Source organism: Leptodactylus fuscus, chromosome 7 (assembly GCF_031893055.1).
Source record: "Leptodactylus fuscus isolate aLepFus1 chromosome 7, aLepFus1.hap2, whole genome shotgun sequence".
In the NCBI taxonomy this organism is placed as follows: Eukaryota; Metazoa; Chordata; class Amphibia; order Anura; family Leptodactylidae; genus Leptodactylus; species Leptodactylus fuscus.
Genome location: NC_134271.1, coordinates 120,759,519 through 120,781,726, shown reverse-complemented (window position 1 = coordinate 120,781,726; position 22,208 = coordinate 120,759,519). Strand labels below are relative to the sequence as shown.

At 39.8% G+C, this 22,208-nt stretch overlaps 1 protein-coding gene across 5 annotated transcripts in view; it reads right to left on the bottom strand.

The window, feature by feature from the left end:
• RYR3 (ryanodine receptor 3) overlaps window positions 1-22,208 on the bottom strand; it is a 485,624-nt gene that overhangs the window by 126,964 nt on the left and 336,452 nt on the right. For all 5 annotated transcript variants that reach the window (XM_075282947.1, XM_075282949.1, XM_075282950.1 and 2 more), the window contains 10 exons: window positions 16,095-16,241; window positions 13,595-13,657; window positions 13,089-13,164; window positions 11,907-12,030; window positions 11,058-11,173; window positions 8,957-9,024; window positions 7,913-8,034; window positions 7,363-7,412; window positions 4,499-4,559; window positions 1,708-1,946 (listed from right to left, as the gene is read on the bottom strand). In XM_075282947.1, the coding sequence (XP_075139048.1) occupies window positions 1,708-1,946; window positions 4,499-4,559; window positions 7,363-7,412; window positions 7,913-8,034; window positions 8,957-9,024; window positions 11,058-11,173; window positions 11,907-12,030; window positions 13,089-13,164; window positions 13,595-13,657; window positions 16,095-16,241 (1,066 nt within the window). The remainder of the gene's footprint in view (window positions 1-1,707; window positions 1,947-4,498; window positions 4,560-7,362; window positions 7,413-7,912; window positions 8,035-8,956; window positions 9,025-11,057; window positions 11,174-11,906; window positions 12,031-13,088; window positions 13,165-13,594; window positions 13,658-16,094; window positions 16,242-22,208) is intronic.

The window sequence follows — 22,208 nt, the reverse complement described above, 5'->3', positions numbered from 1 at the left end:
CACTAGAAGCATAGTCAAGTGACTGCATGCAAGACTGGCTGAGGAATCCCTTCTACAGATAGTACATCAGTAAGTGTCTAATTTTTCTATGTGTAAACCATTTGCATATATTTCTTATATACTGATAATGTCTTGACATAGACATGTTACCACTGCCACCAAAGACTACCTGCCGCAGTCAAATATGTGTTAGAAACTAGCGGCCAAGATATAGAGACCAGAAGGGTTCCAGAATGGGACTGAACATTCACTCTCAGTTAACATATACTGGTCCGACGTGGCAACTATTTTTATATGTAGTATAGTGGAGTACTGACTTGCTGATATTTCACCATTTTTATTTTGGATTATTCTACGATAGCTGCAGAATGATACATCTATTATGGCCTATTGTGATAACATTTACACTCAATTTAGTGGGATAAGTTTACTGTTTCTACCCTTTCTTTTACTATTGGTTCACTGTGACTGATTCTGTGCTTTCTGAGTATGTTTATGCCTCAATCTTAGAGTGGTTGTTGCAAATTTATTCCTTTGAAATACTGAATATACCCCTATGAGGCTAAAGAAAAAAGCTAGTACAGTTTGAGATGGGGGATATTCTGTCATTATCTTTTATGAGACGGTACTGGAACAATATCCAATGTAATGTAACAGACATGTTTAATATCACCAATGAATAATAATGTAAAATGTGAAAATGAATAATGACTGTGTCAAAACTGCCATGCTTTTCTTGTATTAAGCATGCCTTAGGAATGCACTGATAATGGTAATGGCCACTATGAGCCTGCCTGTAGCAATGATCTATGATCAATTATAAATCTGATGCGTACAGCTGGCTACCTGGAGGAGGTCTTATACAGTGCTGGAAGCTATGGACTTTTCTGTAAAATTCATTGCATACTCCAGCTGCTTGCGCGGGGAATGAAACGTACTTTATGTTGCAAAAATATCTATTTGAATGTATTTAATAGAATATTAAATGAATGATTTATTCTTATTATTAATAGATATGAGCATGAAAAAAACATTTAAAACCCATAACAAGTTTAATGGAAAATGACAAGATGCAGACTGCTGTGTAAAGCTGAAGTCCCAATGGTAACTCTACCAGGTCCATGCTCATTTGGATGCCATCCTAGAGAGCCCCATGTGGATTACAATAACAGTTCACGCCAATCTCCATATCCTAGTGAACTGTTACAGGCTTTCTGAATTTACCTCTATAAACTGCACTCACCACCAAACCCCACCAAATCCTTTAAATCAGTGATTCCCAAAGTGGTCCAGGTGGACTCCCAGTGGTCGACGGGAGAGTTGACAGGGGTCTATGTTAGATCTAATCTTCAAATTTTTTGACGAGTTTTGGGAATATGGTAGAAATGTAGCAGGGGGTCCACCGAAACCAGTAAAATTTTGAAAGTGGTCTACGAGAAAAAAAAAGTTTGGGAACCTCTGCTTTAAATGAAGGTATCTGGGTCCATAACTGATAGAGGTTTTGGAGAGTCTCTCAAGTATAGTTTATAGAAGATATGTCAACAGGAACATCCCTCACAGACCATAAGTAGCCACTTTGACCCCCCTCAATCTCAAGATTGGTTAGATCCCAGCATCACATCCAGTAAATATAATTCTAAAGTTTTTAGCTGGAAAACATTTTAATTTCCTCTAGACTAGGAGAAATTTTTCCATTGAAAAACTTACGCAACAAATCCACACCAAACTGGTGTCGCGCCACATGCTCAAAAATGGAGGTTAGGATTGGAAGAAGAGCCACCGTAGTGTAGTTTATATTCTGAGAGACACCCTTCATCTGAGTTCTTGAATGAGTGAATTTTCCAAGTTTCAAGTTTTCCAAAGTCTTTTCTAAATCTTCAGCAGCATTTTCAAAGAACGCTCTAACTCCAGCTTTTACCAGCTCAGAACCAGACTTCATGACTGTGCTAAATGGAAAGAAACAGGCAAGTGGCATTTTTACAAGCTGGTAAATAGGGTATAATGACAATGATATATTAAAGGAATTGTATGTTTGCTTTTTCTACAAACATTGCCACCCGTATTCGTGGGTTTTATGGTATTGCAACCCAGTCCCATGCTGCATTTTTCTGCTTCAGTTGCGCAACAGCCAAAAATGCTGCATTTGTTCAAGTGTTTCCTTGTCTTAAGGAAGACATTCACTATCCAGAGTATAGAAAATATCTTTCAGAGCAATAGGGGTCTGAATGACTTCAGACTACTACTTCCAACAGTTATGGAGAACTTAACTTTTGTCCCCCATTCTGAATGGAGCAGTGGTCGAGCAACATGTGCACAGCTCAGTGGGAGTGTATGAAAGGAGATGTACAGTGCTCAGCCATCTAAAAGGCTTCCACTGAAATGAATGGGGCTGCGTGCTTACTGCCCAACCACCAGTCCATCCAGAATGGGGGCCAAAAGTCCCTAATTCTCCTGATCCTGGGCAAGGATAACTTTCTATGATGGGAAAATCCCTTCAAGCCTGCAAAGACCCAGTCCATAGACAAGAGTATCACAGTTTCTGTGTAAACGAAGGAGACTTATCTTTCTAGTTGGTCAATGACCAAAATATCTGACTATCATGTGGCAGTTGTTCACACATCAAATGCATCAAGATGAAACTGTGTATGTGTTGTCTCATGCTAGTAGAAATAACAATTTGTGACTATAATGACAACGGGTTGTTGTTGTCACATGATTATTATTACAAACTATCTATGGTTAATGGATACAGCAACTGTTAGGCTTTGTTTTGGGCCTAATCAGGAGCGGGATGGAAGGCTGATACACTGCAACAGCTTCCCGTAGCGTCTAGACTGCGGCAAAAATGCCGGTGGAGGAAAATGAAGAGGAATTCCTCTTCATTTTCCACCATGTGAACATACTCTTAAAGGGGACACACACTTTGAACAGTCCCTTTACCAGGTTCATTAGGCTCCTGTTTGATATGGAAACCCATCAGAAACCTGCACTTGCATCCCAGAGGTAACTGATGCGGTGAAAGAAGGAACCTCCTCTTAAGGAAACTCCTCTTAATGTCTAACCTCTTAGATGCACTGATACCCCATGTATCTCTACTGGTGCTTATAAATGTCATTTAAAGTTTTGCTAATGGTATTTTGTATTTGTATTGTGGGGTAGGGCTACAATCTTACTTTATATGTTGTTTTGGACAGTCTTGTACCTGTTGTGACATATGTTGCACTACATTTTGTAATATTTAGCCTTGTCCACCATATTAATAGTTTATTGCTTAGATGATGGCGGATAAACAGCTGGGATCAAAGTGATCTCTTATCCTGGCTTCTATAGAAGAGTGTCAGCTGTAATATATAGCTGATACCTGCTGCAGATAGTAGCTGAACCTGCACTAAGCCCACATGACCTGAAGCTGTACATTTATTGCACTGGCAGTATATGCCATATATATATATATATATATATATATATATATATATATATATATATATATATATATATATATATATGGGATGACACCAAGCAGGTAACAGATCCCAAAAGTGTCAAACTAAACAAACGGAAAGGACAATCTTCCCTGTCCTTTTGAGCCCTCTAGTACATAGTATCACATGACTGCTCTCAGCAAGTCAGAGACTATGCAATTCAGTCTAAGGCTTCATGCACATGACTGTGTGCATTGTCAGTGAGCTAACACACCGACCCATTTGTTTCCATGACTCAATACACATGCCTATGTATTATCACAGGCCCGTGTATGCAGCTGTAAACCCGCAGAAAAACTCAAGACAAGTCTTATAGGTCAGTTTTGTGACCCCGGGTCACTAAAGGCAGTGAATGGGCCATATGCCATCTGTGTTGTTCAACCATGGACCCAGCACATTCACATGGTCATGTGTATGTAGCCTAAGACTCATAGAAAATGGGATTCACAAATGATCCCTATCAGACCTCTTACTGGCATGCACTGTGTTTTTACGTCCCTCTTTGTCACTTTTGGAGCTGTCCTTGTATCCACATATGTTGTTGTTTCTTATAGTATAGTGGAAGCAACAATGTTCGGATCAAGACATTGAATAACAGGACCACCAGATTCCATTATGATTTTTGTTGTTTTGATGGGAAGAATCGTGCTTCATGCAGTGCTATTCTGTCCAACAAATGTATTGAGGCTGCTGATGGAAACTCCAAATGGAGCCTCAGAGGGCAGTGTGAACAAAGCTTTACTCTATTAGCCTTCTATACTGATGTTTTTATTTTACAAGTTCTGGCAAAACAAAATGTTCTCTATAAATGCACTGACGTACTCATATATTAAGTATCATCATACATCCATTACATCACTCCTACTATGTTGCATGCTACCAGCAGGGTTTACTGGTAGCCGGTTATGGCTGGTGCATTTTTCACGTACCCTATGACTAACAAGAGCAGAGATAAAATGTGTGGTCAAACAGAATATAAACTCAGAGCAAACTGGAATAAAAACTCATAAAAGTACCGTGTGTCGAGTGTCTGAGCCAGAATGTGCAGACAGCTCACCATGGTGGTAGAATCACTTCCTGCAGTAAAGGATGAGAGTAAACATATTAGGGCACACATGTACTGTCAATATAGCATGTTAATTAAACGTGTTTGCACTGGCTACTGTGTCATTCTTGCATTTGATACACGTGACAATGGCGCTCTGGTGACATGCAATATTAGAAAGGATATGAAACATACACAACAGTGATGATGTTATACTAGGGTCTGGTTGCTACAAAACAGATCCCTGCTTTATTACTTAGTAACTTGCTAGCTGTGAAACTAGAGAAAACATAAAAAAATCTTCTAATTTTTGCTATTTATTAATTGGAGTCTATTAAATATAGATTCTCGGTAACTGTAATCCCTAATTTTTTGCACACAATAAAAGGCTGAGAATGTTGGGATATATCAAAACAACTGGCTTAAGGGGTACCTGCTGTATTGAGGAGGAGATGAGCAAATTGATGTATACTTTGGAGGAAAAATATTCAGTATAATTTTTTTACATTTTTTTTAATTCCTACTAATTTTAGATTTAAGAGGATCAGGTCACAGTTGCGATGCACAGCCTTCCAGTGTCAGAAAGGAGAAAATTAAGTGTTTTAGGGCAGAAATATTAGTTGTTCAGCTGCATATAGTCAAGGATGTTTGCACCGGGATGATGGAAATGATGCTTTTAGCTGCCTTTAGTTACGCCCCTGCTTTGTAGTCCAGTTGGGGGTCTACTCGCTGACTGACAGAATTCCTTATATAAGTGTATATACGGGGATAGCTGCCAGCTAGACTGAACTCCAAAGTCTAGAAAGAGCAGGAATTAAAATGATAAAAAAAAGTTGCACAGAATTTATCCCCACAAAACTATATATCAGTATGCTCAGCTTCTCCTGCTCTATAACATGATGCCCAAAGATTGAACTGAATATTTATCAATGATGGGTTCCCTTCATAAAAAGAGTTTTCACTTATAGAAACTGTATGGATGAAACATCTGTGTAACAGGGAAACAAAGCACCCTAAGGCAACCATGAAATGAAATCCTTCATGTCCATTGACTTTAGTTGCACTGGATGCAGCTCTTGGCTTTAGGCTAGCAGCCTAGCATACTGCATGTTGTGTTCCTATAGCTGATACCGTCTTTAACTAGTCAGGGGGTTGTTTGAGATTGACTGTTTTCCCCCAGTAAATGCAGCACTAGTTCTTTTAGAAAATAGAGAAACAAAAGAGAATAGAAACATTCGGATATTTTATTGTATGGTGGTATTCTTGGTGTCTGCATCTTATTATTAAAACCTCCTGCATCCAGAGGAAGAGATTCCTGTTAGAGCTTTGCCATGTAAGGGCTCGTTCACATTTGCGCCCAGGACTCCATTCTGCAGGTGTCCGTTTCCTGCACAAAACAGGGCAGGAGACGGAAACCTGCTGGCATCTTTCAAACCCATTCATTTGAATGGGTTTGAAAAGTGTCCATCCGTGAGCGCCTGTGAGCATTTTATGCTCTCTGCGCCGAAACCATTTTTTAACCGGACACAAAGTCAGACATGCAGTACTCTGTGTCCGGTTTAAAAAAAAAACAAAACAGTTTTGCTGCGGAGAGCTCAAAATGCTCATTGGCGCTCACAGCCGGACTCGGCATGACAGGTTTCCGTCTTCTGCCGGCAGAAGATGGAAACCTAATACAGAGAGCCGAATGCTGGTGTGAACCCAGCGCAAATAGTTACCATACCTAATAAGTTCTTTAAAGCCTTTTATATTTGTTTTAATGATACAGAGTTATAAATTCCCCGTATAGACTTTGTAGAGTGTTTTAAAGAGGGTTTCTTGGAGCAAATAATGTTTTTTTGGGTTTTTTTGTAGATTGTGATCCCCATCTAGGGATCACAATGTACATTTGTTTTTTCTCCTATCAGTATGTCTTTGTAGAATGGGAGGGAATCCACACAAACATGGAGAGAACATACAAACTCCTTACAGATGTTGTTCCTGGCGGATTCGAACCCAGGACTTCAGCACTGCAAGGCTGCAGAGCTAACCACTGAGCCACCGTATTGCTCCGGGACAAAGAATTTTTGTCCAATGACCCAACAGTGTTCTAAATATTAACTTGGTAATGCATTTACTTACCAAAAGGGACTCCATTCCAAGATACTACCTGTAGTCAACTGACCCAGGTACCAGTGTTTATCTCTGGCTGTGATGACTTGTCTAGGGGTGACATACCTTATAGGCTCATATTCACTACCCATAAGATGGGACCTTATAAATGTTTTGCAGTCTTGTTGTGGTGTTACGTGGTACAAGTAGTGTCCGGACATAGTCCCAGTACATAGTAGCTGACTCCACACAGGACAGTGCATGTCCCTACTATGTATAAAGAGCCATGCATGCTGGAAAATATAGACCTGGAATGGCTGGAGAGTTTCAGTTTTCTTCTTTCTGTTTTCAACCCTTTCTAAATCTGTTTTATTTTTTTCACCTCAGACAACCCCTTTAACTTTCATATTTCTGTGTATGCAAGGAATTTAAAGCTCTGTATCGGGAAATTGGTGCACTGACCTCAATAAAGATATATTAGTTTATTCAGTGTACAATTCTGAACCTAAAAACATCCTAATAATACAATGTGGAGAGTCCTATTTAAGTTGAGTGTCCTGGATAGATAATATCTAACATTACATATACTTATGTGATCTTATGTGTCTGCTTACATACATTTCAGGATTTCCATGTGTTATTTTCACACAACACAGAAGTCATGTTACGTGCTATTTCCATGCATTATTTAATAGCGTACCCTTACTTGCAATTCCTTTCCTAGCCTATCTGAAATTGACTTACCAAACAGTGATATCCTATGTCTTACAAGAGCTGCCAGTTTGCAGAACAGACTGAAGTGACAGGGAGAAGTACAGAGGAAATGAGAAAAAAATGGTAACAAGTTAGGAAAAAGATGCAAAGAATAATACTGAAATTGGTAAGACACAGACATGCAAAAGCCATACTTACATACAGATACAACAACATACAGCATTTCTTATCATACAGTAAGACATGGAAGTATGGAAGATTTCGCAGGACAGCCCTATGCAAACAATTTGTGACTTGCCCCAGAAGGTCCATTAATGACAATGTGTAAATGGTGGCTTACACATAAAAGTGGATGAATATGTAAAATAAATGGTTGGAAACATTATAAACTATGTGAATGAGTGACTGGATAAATGAATGAGTGTGTATAGAGAAAAAATAGGAATTTCTACAAGTTTAGGTAGATAATATTTCAGCAGTAATAACCTAGAGCGCTGGTAAAAATACATGCCAATATGAGATGGACATTGATTTTTATTGTAGTTCAATGTATCTGGAGTGACACATGCCCACTACTTACCTTGCAACCATCTCTTTCTCTTTGTTAGATGCATAGCCGCTACTGCTCAGTGTTTTTATCGGGGAGGACAGAAAGTACAGGCAGTGGTTCTTAAAGTACTGGTCGACAAGAGGTAAGAGAACCTGCAGCAGAAAATACAGGCAGATTTTTTATCAGTGGCTTATGTATAAAAGAGGGGGCAACAAAGCAAAGATTTAAAGACTTAAAGATTTAACAAAACCTGGTAACAGGTCCTCTTTTAGGGATATCTACAACAGTGACAAGTCAGAGGTTTCAAAGGGTACAAATTAGTATACCCTCAATGATCCCTGGACGTGAACAAAGGCACTCAGTACTGATCAAAACTTCTGATATGTCACTATGATGTGAAATGTTTTTAGAATTAATAGGTACACTTTAACATGCATCTGAATTGTGGTGCCTGGTTTGGCCACCCAGGGCAGAAGGACCTGCTGTTTGTTTTCCCACCCTGCAGTTCCTTAGGAGAAGCATCCTACACAGGTTCTAGGAGAACACAACCCCTCACTCCAATACAGTTTCATGGTATAAGTGCTCATGGGTAGGGTTGAGCCGATCTTGAAATTTCAGGATCGTTTTTAAAATCCGATTTCCGATCATTTTCCATTCGAACCCGATCCCGATCCCAATTCCGATCCCAACGCAAGTCAATAGCATTTTTTTTAATAATCGAAGATCGGATCTTAAAAACGATCCTATTCACTACACAGCGTGGAGTACATTTCAGCAAACAGATGTGATTCATATTTTTGAAGCAATCCCAAATAATTATGATTTTATCTGTAATCCATTTTCTCAGTATTAAATTTCCAGCCCAGAACAATCCCACTTTGGTAAATCCTCAAATGAACACAAGTGTAAGTATATAAGTCATCTATCAAAATAGGGGCAAAACAAAAAAAATATGAAATCCCCTCTATCTGATTTTCAACTGAGGTAGGTTTCTAAACACCAGTAAATGATCTTATTCAATCTATTAGGTATATAGTGCAAGCGGATAACATAAAATTTTGTAGTAGTACGTACTTTAGCAAAAAACTTGATTTCCTGTTCATGTGGTGACTTCTCGGACTTACCACTGCCCACAACAGCCTCTGTACAAATAAAATCAAGTCAAAACATGAGTAAAACATTAAGAGTATGTTCACACAGAGTGAATCTGCCTCAAAATCCGCCTTCAAAAATGCCTCCCATTCATGTCAATGGGAGCCACTTGCAGTTTTTTTCCGCTAGCGATTTTTTTCAGCTAGCGGAAAAAAAGTGGCATGCCATATCTTCACATCGAAGCCGCAGCTAGCTCAGTCATGGCGTCCACGGCTTGAGACACCCTTCTGCTTAGGCCCATTCATTCAGACCTAATCAGGAGTGAGATGGTGCACTGCACCGGCATCCTGTTGCGGCTATCTGCCCGTAAAAGTCACATGGCAAAAAAGGTTTCCTATGTGTGAATTACCCTAAAAGATTTCTCAGAGTGTTTTGCAAGGTGAATGGTCTATTGTAGTACAATAGCAAAACAGCAAAATCCACTACAAGGACAAATACAACTCCAGACCACAAGATCTGTGAATTATGGGTTCACATTTGGAGCCTCTGTAGCACTGTCATGTTTCCAAGAAAAACTTTAGTGTTAGGGTGCGTTCACACGGAGGAAAATGGCACTGAATTTGGTGTGGAATCCGCGTCAATGGGAGGCTTTTTTTTCCAGCGCTGAATCTGACACAGATTCCACACCAAATTCAGCACCATTTTCCTCCGTGTGAATGCACCCTTAAGTGCAATGGGACATACCAAAGTCTCAGGTTATCAAACTTCAATACAGAACCTGTGGTGGCAGTGAAACACCCCGATTGCACTTGAGCTTCATGTTGTGTCTACTGAACTATCTAAAGGTAGGATTGTGTTAACATGCCCTACAATGTGCTATAGCTGACTTGATATCAAGTTATTTGAGGACAGACTCCCCTTATGACTAGTTCACACAGGGATTCTGCGTGTGCACATTCCGTCATGGCTTTCCGCTCTGGATTAAGCTCAAATGAATGGGCCTAGTCCGGAGGGTGCTATCGCGAGGCAGATGCTGCAGCTGAATCAGCCTCGGAATCCACCTGAAGAAAGGGCAGCTCGCTTCTTTTTTCCGCTAATGGTAACAAACTGCTAGTGGGAAAAAAAGAACGCTAGCGGTCTACATAGACCTCTATTGCGAGGGGGCGGATTTTGAGGCGGATTCCGCGCACTTTGAGATCGCAATGGCTAAAGCTGGAAAAACACATCGATTTTGGTATTCAAATGAATTCACGTTGACATTTCTTGAGAATATCATAATGGCTAAGGTTGGAGAAACATAGAACTTAGTTTTCAAATGACTTCACAATTTTTCTGCGAAGGCTGAACTCTTGACAACAATGCCATAAGACAAAGTGACAACCTGGAATTTACTGAGAAAGCACAAATACAAGTACTACAAAAGATTGTATCCTATGAGTGAAAAAAGTCCAACCCAACAGGTGAAATTCTACATAGATATGTCTCATAGTCATAGTTTAGCACAGTCTTTCATAACTGTTAGAGATGAGCGAGTACTGTTCAGATCAGCCGATCCGAACAGCACGCTCCATAGAAATGAATGGATGCACCTGGTACTTCCGCTTTGACGGCGGCCGGCCGCTTAACCCCCCGCGTGCCGGCAACGTCCATTCATTTCTATGCGAGCGTGGTGTTCGGATCGGCTGATCCGAACAGTACTCGCTCATCTCTAATAACTGTATTTAATTTTGCTACATAAGGGAAAAGCTAAGTTTCTACAAATGTAACCTGTATGCTTGAAAAAAATGTTTAACCACTTCCAATATAATCATACATTACTTTGTCTTTTTGTATTAATGCTTGTCTAACCTTAGACCACCACTTGGTTGGCCTATTTTAGATTAGGTTTCTGAAACAAGGTTTTGATGCAATTTGGAGTTTCTCAAGCCATATCGATGTGATACAGTGCAAAAAATATCTCCAATGCTTGATAAATGTGTTGCGAGACATGTGCATCAGAACATTTGTGCATTATAATGAGTAAATATGAGCCAGTGTGTTTGTGGTACATGCACTGATACACTAAACCTTTTCTCAATTTTACCTAAATGTGCAATAAATTCCTGTGCAGAATCTACATAATGTAAGACTTTCTTCAGAAACTTGAAAGCAAATCTTTTCTCCATTGAAGATGCGTCTAGTTCCATATCTTTTAATCCCCTGAAAAAAAAAGAAGAAAAAAATTGCCTTAATGATTCAGCTATAAAGAGCCTAATAATGAACAAGTAATGTATTCATACACCAGCTAAACCAACTCTTATGCTTTACTTGTTAATGACAGCCTACATGTAGTGACGGCTTTATTAGATCCAATGTCTGCAGCGTGTCTGAAGGAATAATGTAATCTTTGTAACATGCTATTTATTATCAAAGCATTTCAGAGATAAAAGAGACATTTTCCTACTGTAACACTGTATTTGGGAATAGAGAGATGATGTAGATATACAGAGTGTGCTGTGGCGTACACCGCTCAAGGGCAGAATACAATGCAGCTGCTAAGCTTCTCCAGGCAGCACCTCTCATAGCTTACTGACACTTTTCTTGCAGTCACTGACATAATTGCATTGACAAATAGGCTACAAAAATATTGAATTCATACAAAGAAATCGATAAGCTTTTAAAAAAAGTGTCTAGAGCAGTCACCACAAAATGTCAATGGAGGTCTAAGGACGTATACATGTCTGCCCTGTATAGTATATCTTTTTGATGAGATTTCTTGAGGAGGGGGGCTGAAGATCGCTACATAGTGGTCAGAGATTCTACTGTAATTATACATATTTTACAGCTCTCCTCTAAATGTCTTCAGTTCTCTTTATCCAGATTTTCTTATTATAGATATCCTATATTGAGAGATCTAAATGCACTAAATTTTCGACTGAGAATGAGACTTTACCTGGATATAGCATAACCATTCACTTGCAAGAATTTGAAGAGTTCTTGAGCTTTCTCTCGATCTCGAGCTTTTTCTTTTGCTGTTAGGGTGTCATAAGGCACCAAGAGGGGGTGACTGCCTGCACCTGCAGAAAAAAGCCCTCTGAGGATGAAATGATTCATATCCATTTATCCAGCACCATATACTAAAGGGATTATCCAGTTTTGGAAAACTGATGTCCTATCCATACGATAAGAGATCAATTTTAGATCGGTGGGTATCGGACTGCTGCTCACGTGTTGTATCTTTAGAAGTGTCTGTGGTGAGTACTGCAGGCGTTGCACCATTTAAGTCTATGTGACAACCTCTACAGTACTCACTACAGCCAGTATTAAATGTATAATGAGTGAGAATTGCAGCTTGCACTGGCACATGGAAAAACTTTATCTGCAGGGGTCCCGAAAGCCAGACCCCCTTCTTACTAGAAGTGTTCCATGATATTCGTTACCACACTGCAGAGCACATTACAGTGATAAACCACATACCTTTGTTACCGTATATATGTCACTTTTTTAGATTTGGAGAAAAATAATTTAGCAGTTTTATGCAAATGAGGCAGTTGGTGCACTGGGGGTGGGCCTTTAGCATCCTGGAGCACTGATGTTGTTGGGCAAGTAGGATTGGTGATGTCATGGGAGTGGGAAGTCAAATCTCACTGCACAGAGTGTTCAGGCAAAAGATAGTAGAGGTCTGAGTGGCAAGAGAAGTGCTCCATAGAGCTATAGACCCACCCCCAGTGCACCAACTGCCTCATATGCTTACCACTTCAAGGTTAGATTTCTCCACATCTACAAAATTGACATATCTAACAAAGTATGTTGTTTATTAGAGATGAGCGAATAGTATTCAAAACTATAGTTTCAAATACCTCGCTCCGTAGGAATGAATGGAAGCGGCCGATGCTTAACCTCTTGCTGTTCGGCCGCTTCCATTCATTCCTATGGGAGCAAGGTATTTGAAACTATGTTTTGAATACTATTCAAATCAACTCTATTGTTTATCTCTGTACTGTGCTCTGTAACATGGGGGTGACAATTGAGTATACTTTAAGCATATAGTAGAATTTCTTTCATTAAATAGCTTATGTAGCAAAGTAAGTATATTAGTTCCAATGACTGATCTGATTGATCTTACATTCCCTACCTTTAGTTTCCAATTCCATCTTCTTCTTTTTTGCCCAGATGTTGTGGTAGTTTTCTGCCATCACTTCTACCATTCCCTGCACAAAATCACATGGAGAATGTCTATCAAATGCCCCCATTTAAAGCAGTGACACCAAAGGGCCAATATCAAACCTTGTGACTTTTCATAATTTGGCCTTTAACAATGCATTAGAAGCAGCTTTTGTTTCACTTTTAGTAACTTTACGTAACTTTAGGTGTTCTATAGTCATGCAGAGACAAAAGTAGTTCTTGAAGCACTTTTCTCTCCACATGACTCGTGTGGACACCGCGTGGAAAACACATGGACCCCATTATAGTCTATGAGGTCCGTGTGCTTTCATTGCTCACCGCTTTTACTGCATTCGGTATTCCGTTCGGGGCATCTGCAAGTGGACTCCCCAAATGGAATACCGAATGCAGATGTGAGCCGGGCCTTATCTGACAAAAATAAACTAGTAACAATTATACATGGAAACAAGTACAAACCTGGAGCTCTCTGGAGAGGACAACATTGCTCAAATCAATTGGGGTGGGACTATAACCGTTCCCCTGAGAAAAAAACGTAAAACAAAAAAAAATTAATTATTAGGTGAAAAACACAATAACATTACATTTTTTAATTTGCATTTAGTTACACTAATTCTTGCACATATAAGGTTGTGCATCACGAATCGCCAGAATGTAAGAAAGCAACCAGAGGAAAGTCCTTATTACATGTGACTGGGTGTACAAATTATACGCAGGTCTGGCGTAATTCTAAACTTATGGAGTTCTGTAAACTCACTGACTTTGAAGGTTGGAAGATGAAGGGAATAGCCTTGGTAATGTATTTGGTTCAGGGGAGAGCTTAAAGAGCTTTGAGCAGCTCCAAATGGAGTTCTGTTTACCCTGTAGATGATTTTAGCAATATCTACAGCTCCGCCATGCAAATACTACCCAGTTGAGGTTTTATGGTATATCAATAAACTCATATGGTTCATAGGTCCTTGATTTGGTACTGTCTGAGAGTGTGAATAAGGGATATGCCAACATTTGCTATCTGGTTACCTAGGAGCTTTTCCCGATAGATCCTGAAATAAATGGATTAGGGATGCAGTGGCTATATCTGATGAACAAAGACAGGACATTTTGCAATTGACCCCTCAGCTCTCTCTGTGCAAAATTTAGTTTCCCTATTATATGTATTGTATTAGGTCTATAAGGTATCTCCCGCATATTATACCAAGCCAGGAAATTGTCGATCCTACACTGGCTAGACCTCTATCCACTGATGAGGAATTAATAAGTTGGTCGAACTCCATTCTAATTTGGGACTGAGGGATGACCTCAAATGCAATGCTTGAAGTATGAAGGAGTGTGGGAGGGATAGCTGGATACTCAGGGTCTCCCTATGAAGGATCGGACTTTCCGTGATGATGCTCCCATTATCTTTCAAACAGAAACTATATTATACCATTGTGTTGTTTTGTCTAACACGATTCTGCTCTTTTTAACTTGAGGTGACTGACCTCACAGTGTCCACCATGTCTGTATAAGAAGGTGGGGACTTTCATTGTTGAGGTTATGAGCTTGCGCTATGCCTCATATGTAATATGTACTCTGATTTGTACTTTGTTATTTTTACTTTTTATGTCTGTCTTTCATGTCTGTCAGAGTATAGAAAATTGGTTGGTGGTTTGGTTCAATAAAAATTATCTGATTAAAAGAAAGTCTATGGCGCTAGTGAAAACAGCGAAGCGCCGTGCGATCTGTAGAGTCTTCCGGTGGGCAGGTGATAATTGCCTTCAACAGGAATTCTCGTTCAAGCTGAGAAATCTGTGTGGCCACATAACATGTCTTGATGACATACACAAGGGATAGTGTCACAGTGTTAGAACTGGCTGTGGAGCAGCGTAAGATGTTACCAGAATATGGATGTATCACCACCTGCAGAAATATCTATAAAATAAAAGGGGGTTTTCTATGAATAGAACTTACTTTAGCTTTTTAGATCATTAAAAGATAAACATTTTTGCAAACATAATTTAAATGTAATTAAAAATATTTCAGCGTTTTAAAGATTTTCTCTTAATGGGTTACCTTCTTGTGCATGTAGTGTCCCTGTCTGATAACATATCCACAATAAGGAAATCATGGCTGGGTTTCTGACACACACCACATGATAGAAAGTTCCTTTGGTAACCATTAAATCTAAAAATCTGTAGGGGCCACACGGTGGCTCAGTGGTTAGCACTGCAGCCCTGCAGCGCTGGAGTCCTGGTGTTCAAATCCCACCAAGGGCAGAAAACCATCTGCAAGGAGTTTGTATGTTCTCCCTGTGTTTGCATATTCCAAAGACATACTGATAGGGAAAAATGTACATTGTGAGCTCTATGTGGGGCTCACAAACTACATTAAAAAAAAAAGAAATATATATATATATATATATATATATATATATATATATATATATAAAAATCTGTCACCACTACGATGGTTAGTGAAAAATTAGCAAAATTTTGAATTACTTATAATTGCTAAAATATCTACAAATTTAGATTTGGTTATTTTCCTAGGAATACCCTTGTTAAGGCTGAGCTCAGAGGTTGTTAAAGGGGCTATCCGGTGTCTATGATTCATGGCCTATCCTCAGGCCCCCCCGCAGATCACCAAGGTAACATGGAAGAGCCACATTGCTACAATTTGTATGGCAAGTGAAGGTACTGCATTGCTGCTCCATAGACAATGCCTCGGTATATGTGATCTCCGGAGGTCCCAGGTGTTGAACCTCGGCAGCTCTAACATTGATGGCCTATATAAGGGATAGGCCATCAATCATAGAAACCGGATAACCCCATAATGAAAAATCTGACTTCAGTACACAGATGAAGATGCACTTTTTACTTTGTATCACTCAAACTTACCATGTAGAAGAAGCTTTGCATATATATATATATATATATATATATATATATATATATATATATATATATCCCAGATGATTTACCTGATTACTTTGGGAAATACTGCGCATCTTTTCATTTTCCCGGTGAAGTGCCAAAGCTTCTCCTTCTTTAGTCCTTTCTACGCTCCAGCCCATTGCCAGCATAGTTTTCACAGACTCTCTTATGGGCCAGCGATAAATTTCTTTTTCCTTTTAAATGTAAAAAAATTATGTAATTTGAATTAATAACTTGCATCACACGCTCTAAAGCATACAAGAAGGCAGCCATTCTAGAATGTAGAGGCAATAGCCTGGTTTATTATCTATTGCCAATAAATTTTCAACCACATGTTCTATCTAAACCTATAAGATAAGATAAGATAAGATAATCCTTTAATAGTCCCACAGTGGGGAAATCTCAGCATGTTACAGCAGCATAGTAATACAGATACAGGATAATACAGAATAATATATTACAGACGTAGGCACGCATATGATGAGAAGAGAAGATATACTAGGAGTCCATATATACGTTGGATACCTTCTTTTTGACTGGAAGTCATCTCCCCTAATTCCTTTAACATGGAGGCATGTTCAACGGTTTTTAAAGGCATTGTTCAACAAGTAAATGCTATTTATATAAGGATGAGCACTGGTTAAAAAAGGAGCAATATTTACATTGCCACTTCCATTCTAATGAAGCTTTGAACCCCTGACATTCCCTCTTGCAATAAAGAACCTCTCACAAATTTACAATAGTGTAAGTCCATATACTGAACTGAACTTCATTTGTAGGGTATGTGACTATACTGGTGTCCTGAGAGTAAGCCCACAGACACCCTTATGTTAGCCAAAAGTGAGTGTGTGAAGGAGTATTCTGTGTAGACTCAGAAGTTAATACATTATGGAGTCTGAGCTCATAGCATAATAACTTCTGTCTAACTATTCATCCATATATTAACCTTCCCCATCTCAGGTACCAATTCTGTTAGGTAAGGGAAAAATGGGTAAAACAGATCAATTTCTACATTATAATATAGCATAATGGCACAGAATACAATTTTGCCTCGAAAACAGGACATCATGGTTCCATATTATGCACGGTCACGTATATGAAGCATAACTGATGGTGTAACAACCACTGCCTGACAGCTAATGTCATTGTAAAGGTGCCCATACATGTAAAATAGCTGTCCGATAACTATTCCCCGAGACTCAAACATCTACATGCATTCTTGATGTCTTGCAGAGTAAGCTATTACAGACACCTACGATGCCTGATGGAGAGTCAGGAGGCAACAAAATAGTAACCCAATGCCTCTGAAACTGGTGGGTTTGGTTGACTTTCCTTTTATGTATATGTGGCTTTATAACTATATAACATAGTTTGACTATTTGTTGCACTTTTTGATTTTTTTTGTTCTTTTGCTCACCATGGATTCTAAAGGGGAGTGGATTAAGAGTGGATCCAAAAAGAAAGGAAGTGGCTAAGATGCAATAATACATAGACATGCAATACAACACTATGGATAAAAGTGGCACTGATCCTAGAAGAAAGCAGCTATGTTTCTCTAATCTGTTTAGATTCATTTGAGCTTATTATTTATTCCATTTTTCTCCATATCAGGTGTTCGGTCTACATAAATAGCTACTTTCAGTTTGGCATTGTTTTTTTTAGTTTGAGCATAATTCTGAAACTGTATTTCCATGCTGCAAATGTACAGAGTCGGTCAGGTTTGTATATGCTTCCTTGCACATGCTTTGTCCCCCTCCTGCTGCCATTCCTCAAGCTGAGTTCAGGGTTTGGTGCCTGATATGTTACTTAGACTCTGCACTGTCAGGTGAGTTCGGTCAGGCATGAGCCAGAAAGGGGGCATGAATTCAGAGATACAATCGGAGATGCCCAGTGTCACTACCTTGACTGTTTCTGCTAGACACCACCCATTTGACAGTACAGAGCCTAAATAGCAAAAAAAAAAAAAAACTTACACCACTTATTGCCTGGGAATAGTAGAGGCTAGAGAACAAATTCCAACTGTGCTGGAATCAATGGAGCAGCACCTATTAAATGATGCAAAGAGCTGGACTTTGTGAAAGGCCCTCTTTAAAGCGTGTCCCTCATTGGGGGCGTAGGTATAGGGGGCTGCAAAGATAGCAGTTGCTACCGAATCTTGGAATCAGAGGGGGCACCCAAAGTTTCCTCTGCCACATAGAATATACCACTATTCTAAATTGCAAGTAGCATTTAGGAGTCCCATTAAAGATTTTGAATTGGGGCCCAGGAGCTTCTAGTTATGTCTCTACTTAAATCTAAAGATAAATTCATGGGATTGTTGCTTTGAGGACTCATTCCTTTCATGTTCATTTTTTTTTTCTTGTCCCCACCCCCAATCACCAATTTTGTTGCACGTCTTGTAGCTGTCCTCTCCTTTCCTGGGGATGTGTACTTTGTGAGAACTATGGCAACAGTTTAGATGTCCCTGACTTTCCATTATGTATTATTGCCATGGTGTTTCTCCGGTTCCAATGTCTAATAGATGAATGTATGTTTTGGAGGAATGTGGCCTAACTTTGTGTTTTGAGAATATAACAAGGAGCAATCTGTTCACGGATAAGAACGAAATAGGACTAAATGCGGCGTCACGTTCTTTTCTTGGTATTTAGTGTGCATTCTTGTGTTTTACATGCCAGGCTATTCCCTGTTCATCCTTGACTTGGCTGATTGCTATAACAGTCTGTTTATCAGGCTTTCCTGGTTCACACCTCCCATGCTAATCTCCAGCACTTCTCAAATGGCCTTTGCTTCAGACATTTCCTTATTAATCTCAAAATTACCTAGAACATTTCCCTCCCTTCTGGAGGCCTTGTCTATGCGGTCCTACTCTCACTGCATACATGAGGATGACATTAATTAGCTATAACTTTCTTGGTCCAGCAGTCAATCAAAGAAGACAAGGATTTGAAGAAGAATTCCTTTGTCAGGCTGTCTTTACTAAGACGAGGCATGTCTCTGGCAAAGCTTATCTACCTGATTAATCCGTGTGATGTTTGTACATTTTCCACTCCAAGCCATTTTTACCGTTCACTTGTAAATCCCTTATTTTATTTAACAGTCTAGTTGTGCTTAAGGTATCTAAAGCAATGTAGCAAAACTAATCAAACCGGCAAAAGCTAGATTTGCATTCAATTCCCTTCAGCCGCCAGTTGACTTTTTTCTACCTGAAAAACCCACTAATTTCAGGACTGCTTATTTAGTCTGTATTCCTCCTCCCTCTTCTTCTAAGAGTCTTCTCAATGTTAGGCAGGGGTTTGATGTAGGAAGAAGGCGGAAATCTAATGTTAAATCCTGCTAGACCGCTAATGCTTGCCTCTTTCTCCTTTTGCAGAGCTCATTTGTACTGGATAATGATGAAACTTTTCCTAAACTTTTAAAACTTGTTTTACAGGGTTTGTAGCATTTAATACATGCCTCCCAACTTTCAAAGGACTGAAAGAGGGATAAAATGTGTGGCACACTAGGCGCACCATAGCAAATTTTGTTCTGCCCACTTCTACATTGACTCCGCCCATTCTCACCCATTTTTTTTGTGCCCCCACACAGTATATGACCCCACATTATAATGTTCCCTGTCTATTGCACCACAGTATGCAGTCCCTCTCTTCAACCCCCAGTTTAAACTGGGGGCAAATAGAGGGGGGCATTAAACTGGGGCAGCTGGAGGGGGACATTAAACTAGGAGCAACTAGTGACCGACATGTCCCCCTCCAGCTACCCTTACAGTTTAAAGTCCTCTTCCAGTTGCCCCCAGTTTAATGTCCACTCCTCCATTTTTCGCCAGTTTAAAGCCCCTCCATCTGTCCCCAGTTTCATGTCCCCCTTCATTTGTTCCCCCAGTTTCATGTTCACTCCTCCATCTGTCTCCAGTTTAAAGTTCCCCCCTCCATCTGTCCCTAGTTTAATGTCCCCCTCCATCTGCCCCAGTTTAATGTCCCCCTCCATCTGCCCCAGTTTAATGTCCCCCTTCAATTGCTACCAGCTTAATGTTCCCCTCCAGCTGCCACCAGCTTAAAGTCCCACCTTCATCTAACCAGTTTAATTGCCCCCCTACATCTGCTACCAGCTTAATGTCCCCCAACATTTGCCCCAGTTCTATTACCCACTTCATCTGCCCCCAGTTTAATTACCACCTTCAATTGCTTCAGTCTAATTGCCCCCTATATCAGCCATCAGTTTAATGTCTCCCTTCATCTGCCACCAGTTTAATGCCCATGTATACTTACCTGCATTCTTTTTTCTGCTCTGTTCCATTCTAATAGTATACATAATAGTGGCAGCAATGACATGACGTAGATGGGACCACTGCAGCAAAACATCGGTCTCAGCAGTATGCAGTGTGATGTCACTGATGCAACCACTCTGTATACAAACAGAAGAGCAGAGGCGACAGGCGGCCCACCACAGGAAGAAAAGGGAGAACCCAGTTAAGTATTATACCTCTCTCCCTGCCGGTTGCTTTCAAATTTCTGAACTGGGCCAACCCCTTTAAGGATGAAGAAGACTGTAAAATGTATTAAAATAGTAGTCAAGCTATGCTGGAGGGAATTCTAAAATAAAGCAAGCTGAATGCTTCTGTATGTATTCTAACTGGCAGTGGTGAAACTAAAGTCTTGTGGGCCCGGGTGCAACCTTTTGTGCGGGGTTACCTACAACAAATTCTTGATAGTAATGGTTACAGGAGCTAAGGAGTTTAATCCACCTTAGTGCAGTTAGGGTTATCTGTGGATCTGCTTGGATTATGGGCCAGATGGAAGCTGCAATCTCCATACTGATGTCAGTGCTTATGGGCCCTGGTGCAACTGCAGCCTCTGCACCCTCTCAAGTTACACCCCTGATAATTGGAAAAAGGCAGTACCCCTCTGGTGGCAGATTATCATTGCTAAAATCAAAAGGATCAGGTATATTAAAGTACTGATCCTTATTTACCCAAAATTCTACCATTGGCAGAAAGATGGGACATCCGCATGTACGTTATATGGTTGGCTGGTCCAAATCGATACAATATCACCACATTCTAGCAAAACCTTTCACTTGCTGCGATTCACAACACAACCATTGGGTGGTTGCATATAGACCTATAGGCATCGAAATCATGTTTTTTGACAAGCTGGTCATCTTGGACCACATAGCTTGGGATATTCTAACCCAAGAGGAAAGGTAAAGAAGGACATATAAACATTTGTGATATTAGGATGTGTCTTGCATTTCAACTCAACTCCATTCAAGTGAACCTAAACAAGCTTAGATACCTCATTAACGTATACCTAACTAATATTTGCTGAACTATGCTCTCTTCAGTAGCATGCAGAACTTTGGTGATCCCCTGAAGTTACTCTCATCAGCTGGGCAATTTTGTTTGCAGGACTTTGGCATATAAGAGTTTTAGGGAACAAATTTCCCAAAAAAGAAACCAGGCTGCGCACTCACTCGGTGAACATGGAGTTCGGTACACACAGGTAGCATCAAACAAAGGTATATTGTTAAAAGATCAGCGTGCAGCCTGGTTTCATTTTTGGGAAATTTGTTTCCTAAAATCCTGACCTGCATTCTGTCAACCTTCGGAGTCATTAAGACAGTGGTCGCTGCCTACCAACTCAGATTACATCACGCTCTAATACAAAGCGTGCATCACAACTTGAGCATTATACCTCCGAGGATATGCATCAGATTGCTCAAAAACGGGTTCCTAAGAAGTACGGCCATTCTTGCTCACCACTATCAGTACACTCTGATAGTAGGACTGGTTGGGTTTATCTGCCAGCTGAAATTACAGTGTACCGTGTATATATATAAAGAAACCATCCACATTTTTACTCTTCACAGAATTTTACAGCTCCCAGGTATATCTGACATCAATAACTTCTGGTATCTTCAATTAAGGTAGTTTTACTATACTGTATATCACCATTGATCCAAAAGTCACCCTTGCTCTAACAACCAAACCAGTTATGGATTACACATTGAGAACAAAAAAAAAAGGAGTTACATTACTTCTAGTGTAAAATTTCCGTTTGATACAAAAGTATAAAGCAGAACAAATACTGTAGTACGAAACTATGGTACTAACATACGATATTAATCTTAAACCAATCAAAGGGAGTATTGCCCAGGGAACCAAA